The 11681-nt window shown below is 33.0% G+C and overlaps 1 protein-coding gene across 2 annotated transcripts; it reads right to left on the reverse strand.

The window, feature by feature from the left end:
- Nucleotides 1-3423: 3423 nt before the first annotated feature.
- Nucleotides 3424-5257, reverse strand: LOC107901613 (uncharacterized). 2 transcript variants are annotated; one of them, XM_016827684.2, is made up of 4 exons: nucleotides 4993-5257; nucleotides 4770-4884; nucleotides 4540-4654; nucleotides 3424-4424 (listed from the first exon to the last, which is right to left on the reverse strand). In XM_016827684.2, the coding sequence occupies exons 1-4, from the start codon at nucleotides 5091-5093 to the stop codon at nucleotides 3604-3606; spliced, it is 1152 nt and encodes a 383-aa protein (XP_016683173.1). In that variant the 5' UTR covers nucleotides 5094-5257; the 3' UTR covers nucleotides 3424-3603. The 2 variants fall into 2 exon arrangements, with proteins under 2 accessions (XP_016683173.1, XP_016683172.1); XM_016827683.2 differs by having other exon boundaries at nucleotides 3424-4439.
- Nucleotides 5258-11681: the final 6424 nt, after the last annotated feature.

An 11681-nucleotide genomic window follows, 5' to 3' on the forward strand; every position in this document is an offset into this window, starting at 1 on the left:
TCCAATAAGTAGTATAATTAGATAGGAACCCTCACTTACCTATAAATACTCCAAAGTGCAACATATAGGGAGATTATTCTCCTCTGCCAAAACTCTAATACGCCAAACTTTCACCCTTCTCTACCTAACTCCCTCTACATTTTCAACTCCCGACACTAGAATAGGTGAACTGACCTTTTTGGTACTGCCCCATCTTCCTCATCTCCACCTTTGTTGATACAGGGTATCAACAAAAAAAATATCAAATTAAAATATAAAAATAAATATTAAATTTTAACATAATTCACTAATAATTAGTCAAAAATTTATATATATCAAATTAAAATATAAAAAATAAATATTAAAATTTAACATAATCCACTAATAATAACCCAAAAGCTAATCTTTTATCAACAATCCTTTCATGAAAAGCAATGGGTAGAAAGTTTTCTACAAATTGCCCACCATTCACCTTTCCTTGTTTGTTTTGTTAGTTGGGGAAACCCCATTAATCTTGTCAACATCAAACCTTCAAAAGATGCCTAAAGTTATTCAGTTGCAGACTTACATAAATGAAGCAACAAGACATTGTCATTTTAGTGTGATGCCGAGAACCTCCTTACATACTTTTGGAAGATCTCTCTCACTAAGCTTTTTTTTAAGACCAAATTGAGAAAAGTTATATATATTCCCCACCACAATGGTGATTAAAACTCAGTAAAGATTAGAATATGATATTATTAGAATATTGATAGCAATATGTCGGTATGGGGTTTTCTTGTTAACCTTAACCCGATTTAAATTAACTCCACCTTAATTTAAATTCGAATTAAATATTGATTTATTCATCTTAATTTTGTTTTGAAAAATTAAAGTTATACCCAAACTAACCCGATATGTCTTAATTTTATTCCTTTTTTCTTTTAAATTTCTATCAAAATAGGACAATAACTTTTAAGTTTTTAGTTTAATCTTAATGATATTATTAATTGATTTCCAAGTATAATTATTTTAAATGAAATATTAACATAAATTGTATTATTATATTTTTTAAACTAATATTATATATAAAAGGCATTTTGATAACTATCATAAGGTAAGGTAGATTTTCTCTAAGCCTTGTCCTGATTCAACCCGACTAATTTTAGAATTAGATTCATCTCATCTCGCACCGAAATTTTTTTTTATTTAAAAACCAATCCTATTAAATCAAGTTTGGGATTTTTTGCATTCCGTATACTAGATTTGATAAATGAATAAAGTAGATTAATTTTGAATCGAATTAATCTGGGTAAAAAACATTCAAATTTTCAAATTTTTAAATATCTCAAATTCAAGTCAGCTTTAAATTTGAACCATTTTAAATTCAAATAAATTATCAATAAGGTCCTGTTTGTCGATCTCTCTTGACTAACAATGAAAGAATGGTTAATGACTTGTGGGACCAGGGTCAAAAGCGGTGGAAAAGGAATAGGATCATTGAGCTTTATGGTATTGAGATGGGGGAGTGCATTTGCAAATTACCCATTCCTCCTATTGATGTTAATGATAGCAGAACGTGGTTACATAACCCCCATGGTGTCTACACGTCGAAGTTCGCCTACTCTTGGCTTTCTCAGAAGAGGATTGGCTTTGGCCCTCACAGGCGTTTTTGGAGAATTATTTGGAAGCTAAAAATGCTTCCCAAGATTAAAGTTTTCAGCTGGAGAATCGGCCATAATATCTTGCCCACGTACGCCAATATCGCTCGCATCCATCATAATTTCTCTACGAATTGTCCGAGATGTAAGAACAATGAGGATAATCTTATCCATGCTCTGAAAGAGTGCCTGAAGGTTCGTGAAACCCTTATTATCGGAGGCTTAAACAATAGGCTTCTAGACGGAAACTATGTTCGCTGCATTGACTGGTTGGAAGATATCTTGCGCGAGCTCGATTCCAAGGCTGCTGCTGACTTCTTCACGCTCCTATGGAATTGCTGGAACAACAGGAACAAGATGGTTTTCCAGGGCAAGGACAATCCAGCTATGGTGATGTGGGAAAGGGCACAGACCCTTAGTAATGATTTTAGAATCTTTAATTTGAATGAACCCCCTGTGATTCCACCTACTCCGGTAAGTAAAGGCTGGATGAAACCCCCCAAAGACTATTAAAATCAATGTGGATGTAGCGGTTTTAAATGGGTATGTCGGCTTCGGGGCTATTGCGAGAGACGCTGATGGGTTCGCGCTTGCTGGCTGCTATGGTTTCGCAAATAAGGCCATCGATGCTGTTTGGGCGGACCTGAAGGCATTGACTTTGGGATTGAAGTTGGCCTCAAATTTAAAATTGTCCAAGATGATTATGGAGTCTGACAACGCTACTCTCATTAATACAATAAAAAACTGCGATAAGGATGTCACTATTTTGGGCTGCTTCGTGAAACAAGAATGCAGGGCTATTAGAAATTTTGAAACGGTCCATTTTAATTGGATTGATAGGAACAGTAATGAAGTTGTGGACATGCTTTGTAAAATTGCTATTAAGAATAGATGTGATTTGATTTTAATATGAATTATCCTTTGAAAATTCACAATCTTATTATTTGAGATGCAATAAAATGAGGTTGAGCTCCAGGTCGTTTTTCTGTCAAAATTTTTTTTATCAATAAGGTCATCTAAATTTATCAATCAAGTTTTATTTAAATCAAATTACCTAAAATTGAAATCATTTCCAATTATTTATTCCAATCATAAAATTATGAGATAATATTGAATTATTAACTTTTACAACCAAATCGAATTTAAGGAAGTTTGAACTCAAATAAAGCAAAAGCACCCACTCCTCCCCTCCAAAGTCATTCATTACTTATTTCGACCCTTCCTAATTTGACCAAATATATGGGACCCACATAAGAAACCTCAAGAACATTGACTCTAAAAGTAATAATGGTTAGATTTGTTTTCTTGTAAGGTGACCTTTGTCCCCCATACAAACAAAAGCCTTTTCTCCCTTTAGATTTTCGTTCATTAAATATTAGCTTTAGCCCTACTTAATCAAACAAATCAGACAAGTTATCCACTTGTGAGATATAGTTTGTCCATTGATGAGATTAAATATCTTCTAATGGATAAGTTTTAAGGCTGGATAAAGGGGAAATAAACCACTTTTCCACATGGACAATAGGTTAATATAAAAGTTAAAACTGTACAAGTGTCAACACTACAACTAACGAGAACTTGTCACACAAAAGCCTATTTTAAATACACTTTCTTATGCTTTTACCACTTTGTAGTTTTCAAGGGTGCTTTTATCAAATAAAAGTATAATAATTTTATAACAATTAAAAATAGATGTACTAATTTATAATTATTATTATTTTGGAAGAGATCAAATAATTTTTTATTTAAACGAAACAAAATAAAACTTTACCATGCATCACATTATCTGTCTGATTGGCTCATCTAATCGAAACTCACTCGAAATATTTACAATACACATTCTTGCAAACATTGTCAACACATTGATCACCAACACATAGCTATCCAACTACAAAAAGATAACAGAAAAAAAAAAAAAAGGAAAGAGCTTCAGCAGCACATGTATACTCACCAAGGCCATGTTAAGGGGTCTTTTAAGGACAATCTAGGAACCAGCACTTTCCATTCTTCCACTTAAATGACTGTAAGGAAGGTTTGATGGCAAACAAAATTGCTGATCCACTGCCGGACAGTAACCCGTCTTTCCCTTTCTCATTGTCACATCTTCACCCTCAATGCTACACCCATTTGAAGACGATTTCAAGGGATCGTCTTTTTTGCTCCTAAGAAAAGAAGATTTAGTTTTATCGATTTCTGGTGTCAGATCAAAGGTGGAACCGGTTTTTCCTATTTCATGAGGCTGACTGGTTCCAACACTCGGGGAAGATGTTGAAAGAGGGCCCAATCGCAACGATAGATCGCAGGCAAGTTCGTGCGGCTTAGAAGTATTCGTTACACCTGTGTGTTTCATCTTATTTGAAGAGTCCACATTGGGAAACAGGAGGTTATGAATGTAACCCGTCTTAGAAGGCTCTACAGTATTAGAAACTAACTTAGGGAAGACATTGAGATCATGCTGCATCTCTTCGTATCTAAGGCGGTTTCCATAGAAAAGAGGAAACACTGAATATAAACTAGGAGGATACTTCTCTATAGGTAAGCATGGCTTATTAATAGGAAGGGAACCATTCTCAAACACAAAAGGAAACTTGTCAGTGGTATAGTTAGTATGTTTCTGATATTCAAACCCCAAATGAGTCACATTCACGGTTTCGGGTTTCATGAAACCGGAACAACGAGTCATGCTACGCGAGTTAGCCAGGGGATTTCCTCGAGCAATGTCGTCGACTTCTCGAGTGCTCGGATTAAGGTAACACCTCGGGTTACAATTTCGTTGGCTCCTCAATGTTCTCCTTGGTGTGCAGCCTAAATTGAGAGCAGCTAACCGACAAAACAAAGTAAATAAATTGTAAATGCAACAAAAAGACCCCATTGCAAATGCACATATTTTTGCTTCAATTAAAAAAAAAAAAAACAGTACCTTCAATGCAAGGTTGAAGAAGCTCTCCAGTTTCATTACTCTCATCACGTCTAATGATTGTGTTAATGGCATCATTTGTTCTATCCCAAAGTGTTTTAAGGTCCATGTACTCAGCCTATGCAATAAGTGCCAACCCCTCATCATTAAAAAAACCCTCTTAAAAGCCTTTAAAATACTATCAAAGTTCATTCTTTTCATTTAAAAGAGGAGGAAACTTCATATTTTCTTACCTCAGAATTTGCTTTGGAGTACATTATTTCTTCAGCTTTCAACACAACAATAGGGAGCTTCTCTTGCCATTCCTTGTTCTTCTTAGTTGCTGAGCAATGAATCTCATTCACAACTCTAAAGAAACACCAAAAATGCATTATATATATATATATATATAAAAAGACTACAGTGAATGAAAGAAATAGAAAGTAAAGGGAAGGGGGAGGGGGAGGGGGAGGGGACCTGAAAATTTCTTGAATGAGGGAACCTCGAATGGGTTGGTTTCTATCACTGTGCCAAGCTCTTCTCTCACATACATAAGGTCTTGGACCTGGTCTAGGCATCTTCAATGGCTGTTCTTCAGTGAAGAAGAGAGGAAAAAAAGGCGGGGGGTTCTTTTCTGTGTTTCTTCAAAGGGAAACAAAAGGCCAGGTCTTCAGTGGCTGCTTTTTTGGGTTTTCTTTATTCATAAATTAAAGAAGAAAAACTGATGGACTGAAGACTGAATAAAACAAATGCGGTACTGTACCAACGAAGGGATATGATATAAGCAGTGAAAATGAAAATGGGGGGGGGGGTGGCTTTCTTTCTTTTTCTGTTCCTTTTTCTGTCACAAAACTCAAATAATTTCAAAGGCGGGTTAATTGTGGAGTTTGGTCTGTAGCTCCCCACTCATCCACATGCCTGCTTCCCTAGTCTATACTTTACAAAAAAATTAATTCTTTGATAATTTTGTTTAAATTTAATTGTTAAAGTTTTTTTTTCTACATCAACTTTAGAATTTGGTAACTTCCAATTTGATTTATTTCTTCAATTTGGTAATTATATTTATTTTACTAATGTATTTTTTATCCGTTTTGATATTTAAACTTAACTAGGTCTATTTTGACCCTATACTAGGAAAATATAAATATTTAATAAAAATACAATTTGTATCACATCATTAAATCTTACCGAAATTCAAGTGTAAGAATTAAAATGGACATAGTTACCAAATTCAAATGCTAAAGTGAACCCAAAACAAATACATGTATCAAAATGAACATAGTTGCTAAGTTCAAAGGTCAAAAATTACCTTGACTAAATATATATAGGGTTAATTTCATCAACAATACTTTAATTGTTATCCAATTTTCAAATCAAATCACTAAACTTCAAAATGTTATATATTTTGGGATGATTTTGACCCTCAACTTTTAAAATTTAGTCAAACTGTAATTTTTTATCAGGAAAGCTGACTAAACTGTTAAAATTTTAACTGACACTAATGTGACAAATTGCATAGCAATCTACTTGTACTTCATTGTTAACATGGATAATATTTTTAAAGAAAAATATATTTTTATTAAAATTTGTTGAACTTTTAAATAATTATTATTGAACTTTTATGAAATGCACTTGAACTATCACAGAGACAATTGCATTATTCCAGTAAAAAATTTAACCATTCAATCAACTTTTTGTCCAAAAAAAATGTGAAAGTTTTGGGTCAAAGTGATAAACAAGAATTAGAGCCAAAGTGATAAAAGAGATAAGCATTAGGGGCTAAATTAATCATTATACCATGAATAAATACTTCAACTTGAGTTGATGAATGAACTAGAAAAAAACCAACAAGTGTTAAGTCAAATGGTAAGACCTAGAGAGAACTGAGGTTCCAATATTGAAGATAACATTGTTAGTAAAGACAACCATGACCTCTAAATGATCAATTTCTATGGATTGTAAAATTAATATAAAAAAATATTTTGATTTTTTTAAAAAAAATTGAATGAATAATAATTTGAATATAAGTAAATATTGAATTGGTTGGTAGAGGGATTGATGGGTAACTTTTAGGCCGTTTTACCATAGCATTTGAGTGTAGTAGAAATTGAAAACATTGTCATTGTCGGTGGCATCTATGATACCCTAACCTTTTACTAAGCTATTTGTCCCCAGTTCTCCCCTATGCCTCAACCTTACACTTGCCAATCTTGTTCATATTTCACAACACCCCCACCTTGCCCTAGATCTAAATTGTTGGACCCAACAAGATGGTGGCCTTGAAAGCAATGTTTAGCGTCACGGTTCATATTGATATATAAGGTATTGTTCGCTTCGGTTCATTGTCTTTTACGATTTTATTTTCACTATACTAGAATTGGTATTAACATATAATTGTTCACATCACCTTTAGCATGTGAGATTCATGGCTTCTCTCCAAGATCATAACATCTTTTTCTATTCCAATGAGAGCTCATTGTTTATGTTAGCATATTGCTAGTATTCGAGAGATTACTCTAGTACCAAATATCATGATTTACACTAATCAACATGATATTGTCCACTTTGGACCTTTAGGCATCATGAATTGTTTATAAAATACACCTCATATGTTAAAAATGGTGTGAACACTTATATTTCAATATAATTTTTTTTTGTATAACCACAAGCGTCCTCATCTATTTTATGGTTTGAAGTCATGTTTAGGCTGGAGTTGGTATTCAAGTAAAGTCCTCCCAATAATAACAACTTTAGGATTCAAACATGGTTCAGATACTTGGAAAAGAAGTCTACTTCCACATCTTCCAACCATATATTAATCCCAAGACCGATTTTAGTACATAAAAAATATGAGACTTATGACTAGTCTCTAAGATCATAACACTTAAAGCAGAGCACAAGTATGTTGATAATACAATACCGAACTTGTCAAGGCAAGATAATACATCAAATTATTAAGTGTTACTTAACTCTTCTTTTTCACACCAAGGCTACAAAACATGAGCTAGATATTTTAGGCCAACTAGTTTATAGCTAAAAAAAAGTATTAAAACATTTGTTTAAGTTTGCATCAATTGAGGGAGTTTGGTCACTCATATTTAGTGTTCAAAAACACTGTTTTCAAAATCAGACCAAATTGAATTGGTTGTTCAGACTAGTTAGATCAAAAATTGATTGAGGTAAATTTAATTGGTTGAACCAATTGGTTGGACCTATTGAACGGGTGGTTGAATCGATTGAACTAATTTTCTCTATTTTTTTTTAAATTTTAATGCTTTACTCAATTAAATCTATTAGAACCACCAATCTAATTCTGAAAACCTTGTTCACAAATAATAAAAAATAAAATATTATGGAGTATAGATACTATTTTTACTATTACATACAAATATTATTATATTAATATTTATAGTTTTAATTAAATTTAAATAAAATATTGTTTATTATTAAATAGTGGTTTATATAGACCCAACTTAAACCATGTTACTACAATCTTTATTCAAAATTTGATCCAAACTGAATAAATAATTGATAAACTACTTTAATAGTCGCTAAATTTTTTACGTGTTTATATTTTTATCATCGAATTATAAAAATTTTCAATTTAATTACTAAATTGTTCAAAAAAATTTTAGTCATTGTATTGTTAAAATATTAACAATATGATGATATGGATTTTTTAAATATTTTATTTAAAATAATGGCCCCGCCATATTATTATTATTATTATTATTATTTCTCTACTCTTTACTCATTTCTCATTTCTTTTTCTTCTTTATCTTTTTTTTTCATTTTTCCTTTTCCTTTCTTCTCATTTTTTTCATTCTTTCTAGTAACTTTAACAATCTCTACCTTGTACCAATGCCATAGGGAAAGGGATAGCAAAAATATGTGATTCACAATAAGAAACAAGAGTCTGGCTTGGTATGTTGATACAGAAGAAGCTGCTGGAAGAGCTTATGATGAAGCTATTGCAAGATTTAGAGGAAAGAGGAACAAGTTAAATTTCCCAGAAAATGTCAGGTTTGTTCCTTAACAAATGCAAAATTTTATTGCCACCCAACGTCGATTTCTAGTTCTCTAATAACCTATTTGTTGGCTTCTCATTCTACTCCAAAGCAAACATATCACGATTTGCAATCTCTTCAAAGCTATACAACTAATATGCTAAGAAACTATTGGTAGTACTCTCAATTGCTACAGAGTTCTGGTGATTTCCATAGACAACAAGCTACAAGCTTGCTAGAGAAAATGATTCAATGTTCTGAGTTTGCTACTATCCAACAACTAATGGTGTTGTCCTCTTTTCCATCTTTTTCGCCTTCATTTGCAACTTCTTTAGCTTCTGGTTCATTATCATCATCATCTATCTTTTCTTCTTTCCAACACAAAGAAAACTCGAATCAAGAATTAGGGTAGAGAAGTATGCAATAAGAAATGCAAACTAACAAAAAATAGTAAACAAAAATATACTACTTGTAACACCCTCAATCATTCCAAATCACTAGTGTAACACCCCAAAATCGGCCTAGATGTTACAGTCTGATTATGAAGGTTACATCCTTAAAAAAAACGTTATTGATTAGTTTACGTGGAAACTCATTTTTATTTCCAGAGTAATAGAGTTATTTAATTTATCAAAAGCATAAGTATTCAAAAGATCATGTGTGAACACTTAGATGAAAACTTGTTTCATAATTTTTTATTAAATAACCCCCGTATGCTTAACCGAATGAGTTGTAAAACATTGTACTTCATTTCAAAACTTCGCTGCGGAAAAATACTTTAAAAATTATTATCTTTTAAAATCATAGAATTCCATAAGTTACGTCGCCTTAAATGAAAATATGAATTTTTAAATAGTACGCTTGTGAAATAAATGTCAAAACCAATAATAACGTCCACGAACAAATAAAAATCCGGAAGTTCGTTAATTCCATAATTTAGTCCAAAACATACTTAAAATCACAATAATTGAATCGAGCTCTGGAGTCGCCGTCCAATCCTAAGTCTGAGGATCACCTGAAACGAAACGCGTCAAACGAGTGAGTTAGAAGCCTAGTGTGTGCCTTAGCCTATTTACAGAATTTCATTTACAGATTTCACATATGCAATTATCTAATCAGAATTTCATATTTCTAGAATGTAAATCATATTTCATAATCTTAGAACATATAACATATCAAAACAAATCCTACCCCCATCCGCTACACACCATCTCCGTCTAACCAATCACTTCAATTAGGACTACATGAATCCATCCATCCAATCACACCGAAATGTGGTGGTATACCACTCATATAAGTGCAATTGAGTTGCCAGACAGATATTGCGGTTTAACCGCCAGAATTACAGCAAAACAACCAAAATACACTTCCTCCATCATTTCAAAACCCACCCCAAATGCATATGAAATAATATATTAGCTTTCATACATATCAAATGAGTTGTATGGCATGCATACTGAAATGTATAATTTATAGAGCATACATATCACGTAACTTACACAAATCAAAGCCTATTTATCATGCTTTCTAATCATACTTATGAGAAACATACCAAATTTTACGTTTTTATAAGTTTATGAAAGGCCCATGGATCCAATTTCCGAGTCCCATAATCAGGCTTTCAAATTGGCAAAAATGGGCCTACACAGCCTAATAAGCCAGATCGTGTGGTCCACACGATCTATCTGTTCAGGCTGTGTAATCACACACAACCATGTGCTTCACACGGCCTGGCACACGGCTAACCATACAGCCATGTGGTGCACACGATCTGTCACAGGGTCATGTGATGCTGGGCAGTTTTGAAAATGGCCCCTGTTTTCGAGTTTTTTCGAGATTCAGACTAGTTTTTCGAGTTAGTTCACACACACTTGATGATAATTCTAATAACTAGTTCACACACACTTGATGATAATTCTAATAACCCACACATATATCACACCTCGAATCCTACAACAACATTAAAACGAATCGATAAACGGACAACAAACAACACCTCAACCTTGAACTCCATTAGTAGAAATTTAACAAAACAATCTCCAAAACTAATATTCAAACCCACTTACCACGAAATTAACAACCACCAAAGCCATTCCTAACTTACCAGGAGATCGTTGAGCACCGTACGATTATCTCTAAATAACACAAGAATAAACAATATCGAGATTAAATTCAAAGAATTTTCAACAAGAATTATGCTTGACTTAACCTAACTCCAAATAACTTACACACTTACCGAACCCATCACGATTTCACAACGAAAAGCGAAAGAAAAGTAGAACTAATGGTAAAATTGCAATGGGAAAATAAAGCTTTAGGTGAACAAAATAGGAATTAGAAAACCAAATAGAAGAAGAGAATTTAACAAAAGAAAATTGTGAAAAGAAAACAAAAGAGAAAAAAAAAAAAGAAAACGTGAAAACTAATGGGGTGTTGGACAGTTAGTGGGTGATGGAATTTAGGGATTTTAGTAAATTTCAAAAAATAAAATAAAAATAACTTATTTAATCCAAATCCTAACCCACTAGATTTAAGGAATTTAAATTGAACTCTACTTCCCAAATAATAACCAGAGAAAAAATATTCCAAACTTGTGCAACACAGGATTCGAACATAAGACCTAGAGGTAAGTTGACGCATTACCTCTGAACGAGTAGGTTCATCATTATCTACAACCCAATGAAAATAAAAGATAAGCCCTTAGGCTCAAGTTGAGCATAATTCAAAAATAAATAATGAAAATCCAACACAAAGGAATCAAACTTAAGGCCTAAAGCAAACATTCAAGGCACTTAACCACCAAACCAAAATAAGATTATTTGACATACTTTAACAATCCAAACTTAGGAAAATTGGGGCGTTACAACTCTCCCCTCCTTAAAGAAATTTTGGCCTCGAAATTTACCTGATTCAAAGAGATGTGGATACTGCTAACGAATTGAGTCTTCAGTGTAACACCTTTAACTCGTATCCGTTGCCGGAACAGGGTTACAGAGAATTACCAAAGTCTATAGTACAAACAAACAAAATTTTGATCATTTCATAACTTATCAATAGTCATAATAAAACTAATCAAAATCATACATACTGTCCCTTATACGATCCCTCGAGGCCCTAAGTACGGTTAGAAACAAGTCGGAACTAAATCAGAAACTGTAG

Source organism: Gossypium hirsutum, chromosome D06, assembly GCF_007990345.1.
Source record: "Gossypium hirsutum isolate 1008001.06 chromosome D06, Gossypium_hirsutum_v2.1, whole genome shotgun sequence".
Taxonomy (NCBI): domain Eukaryota; kingdom Viridiplantae; phylum Streptophyta; class Magnoliopsida; order Malvales; family Malvaceae; genus Gossypium; species Gossypium hirsutum.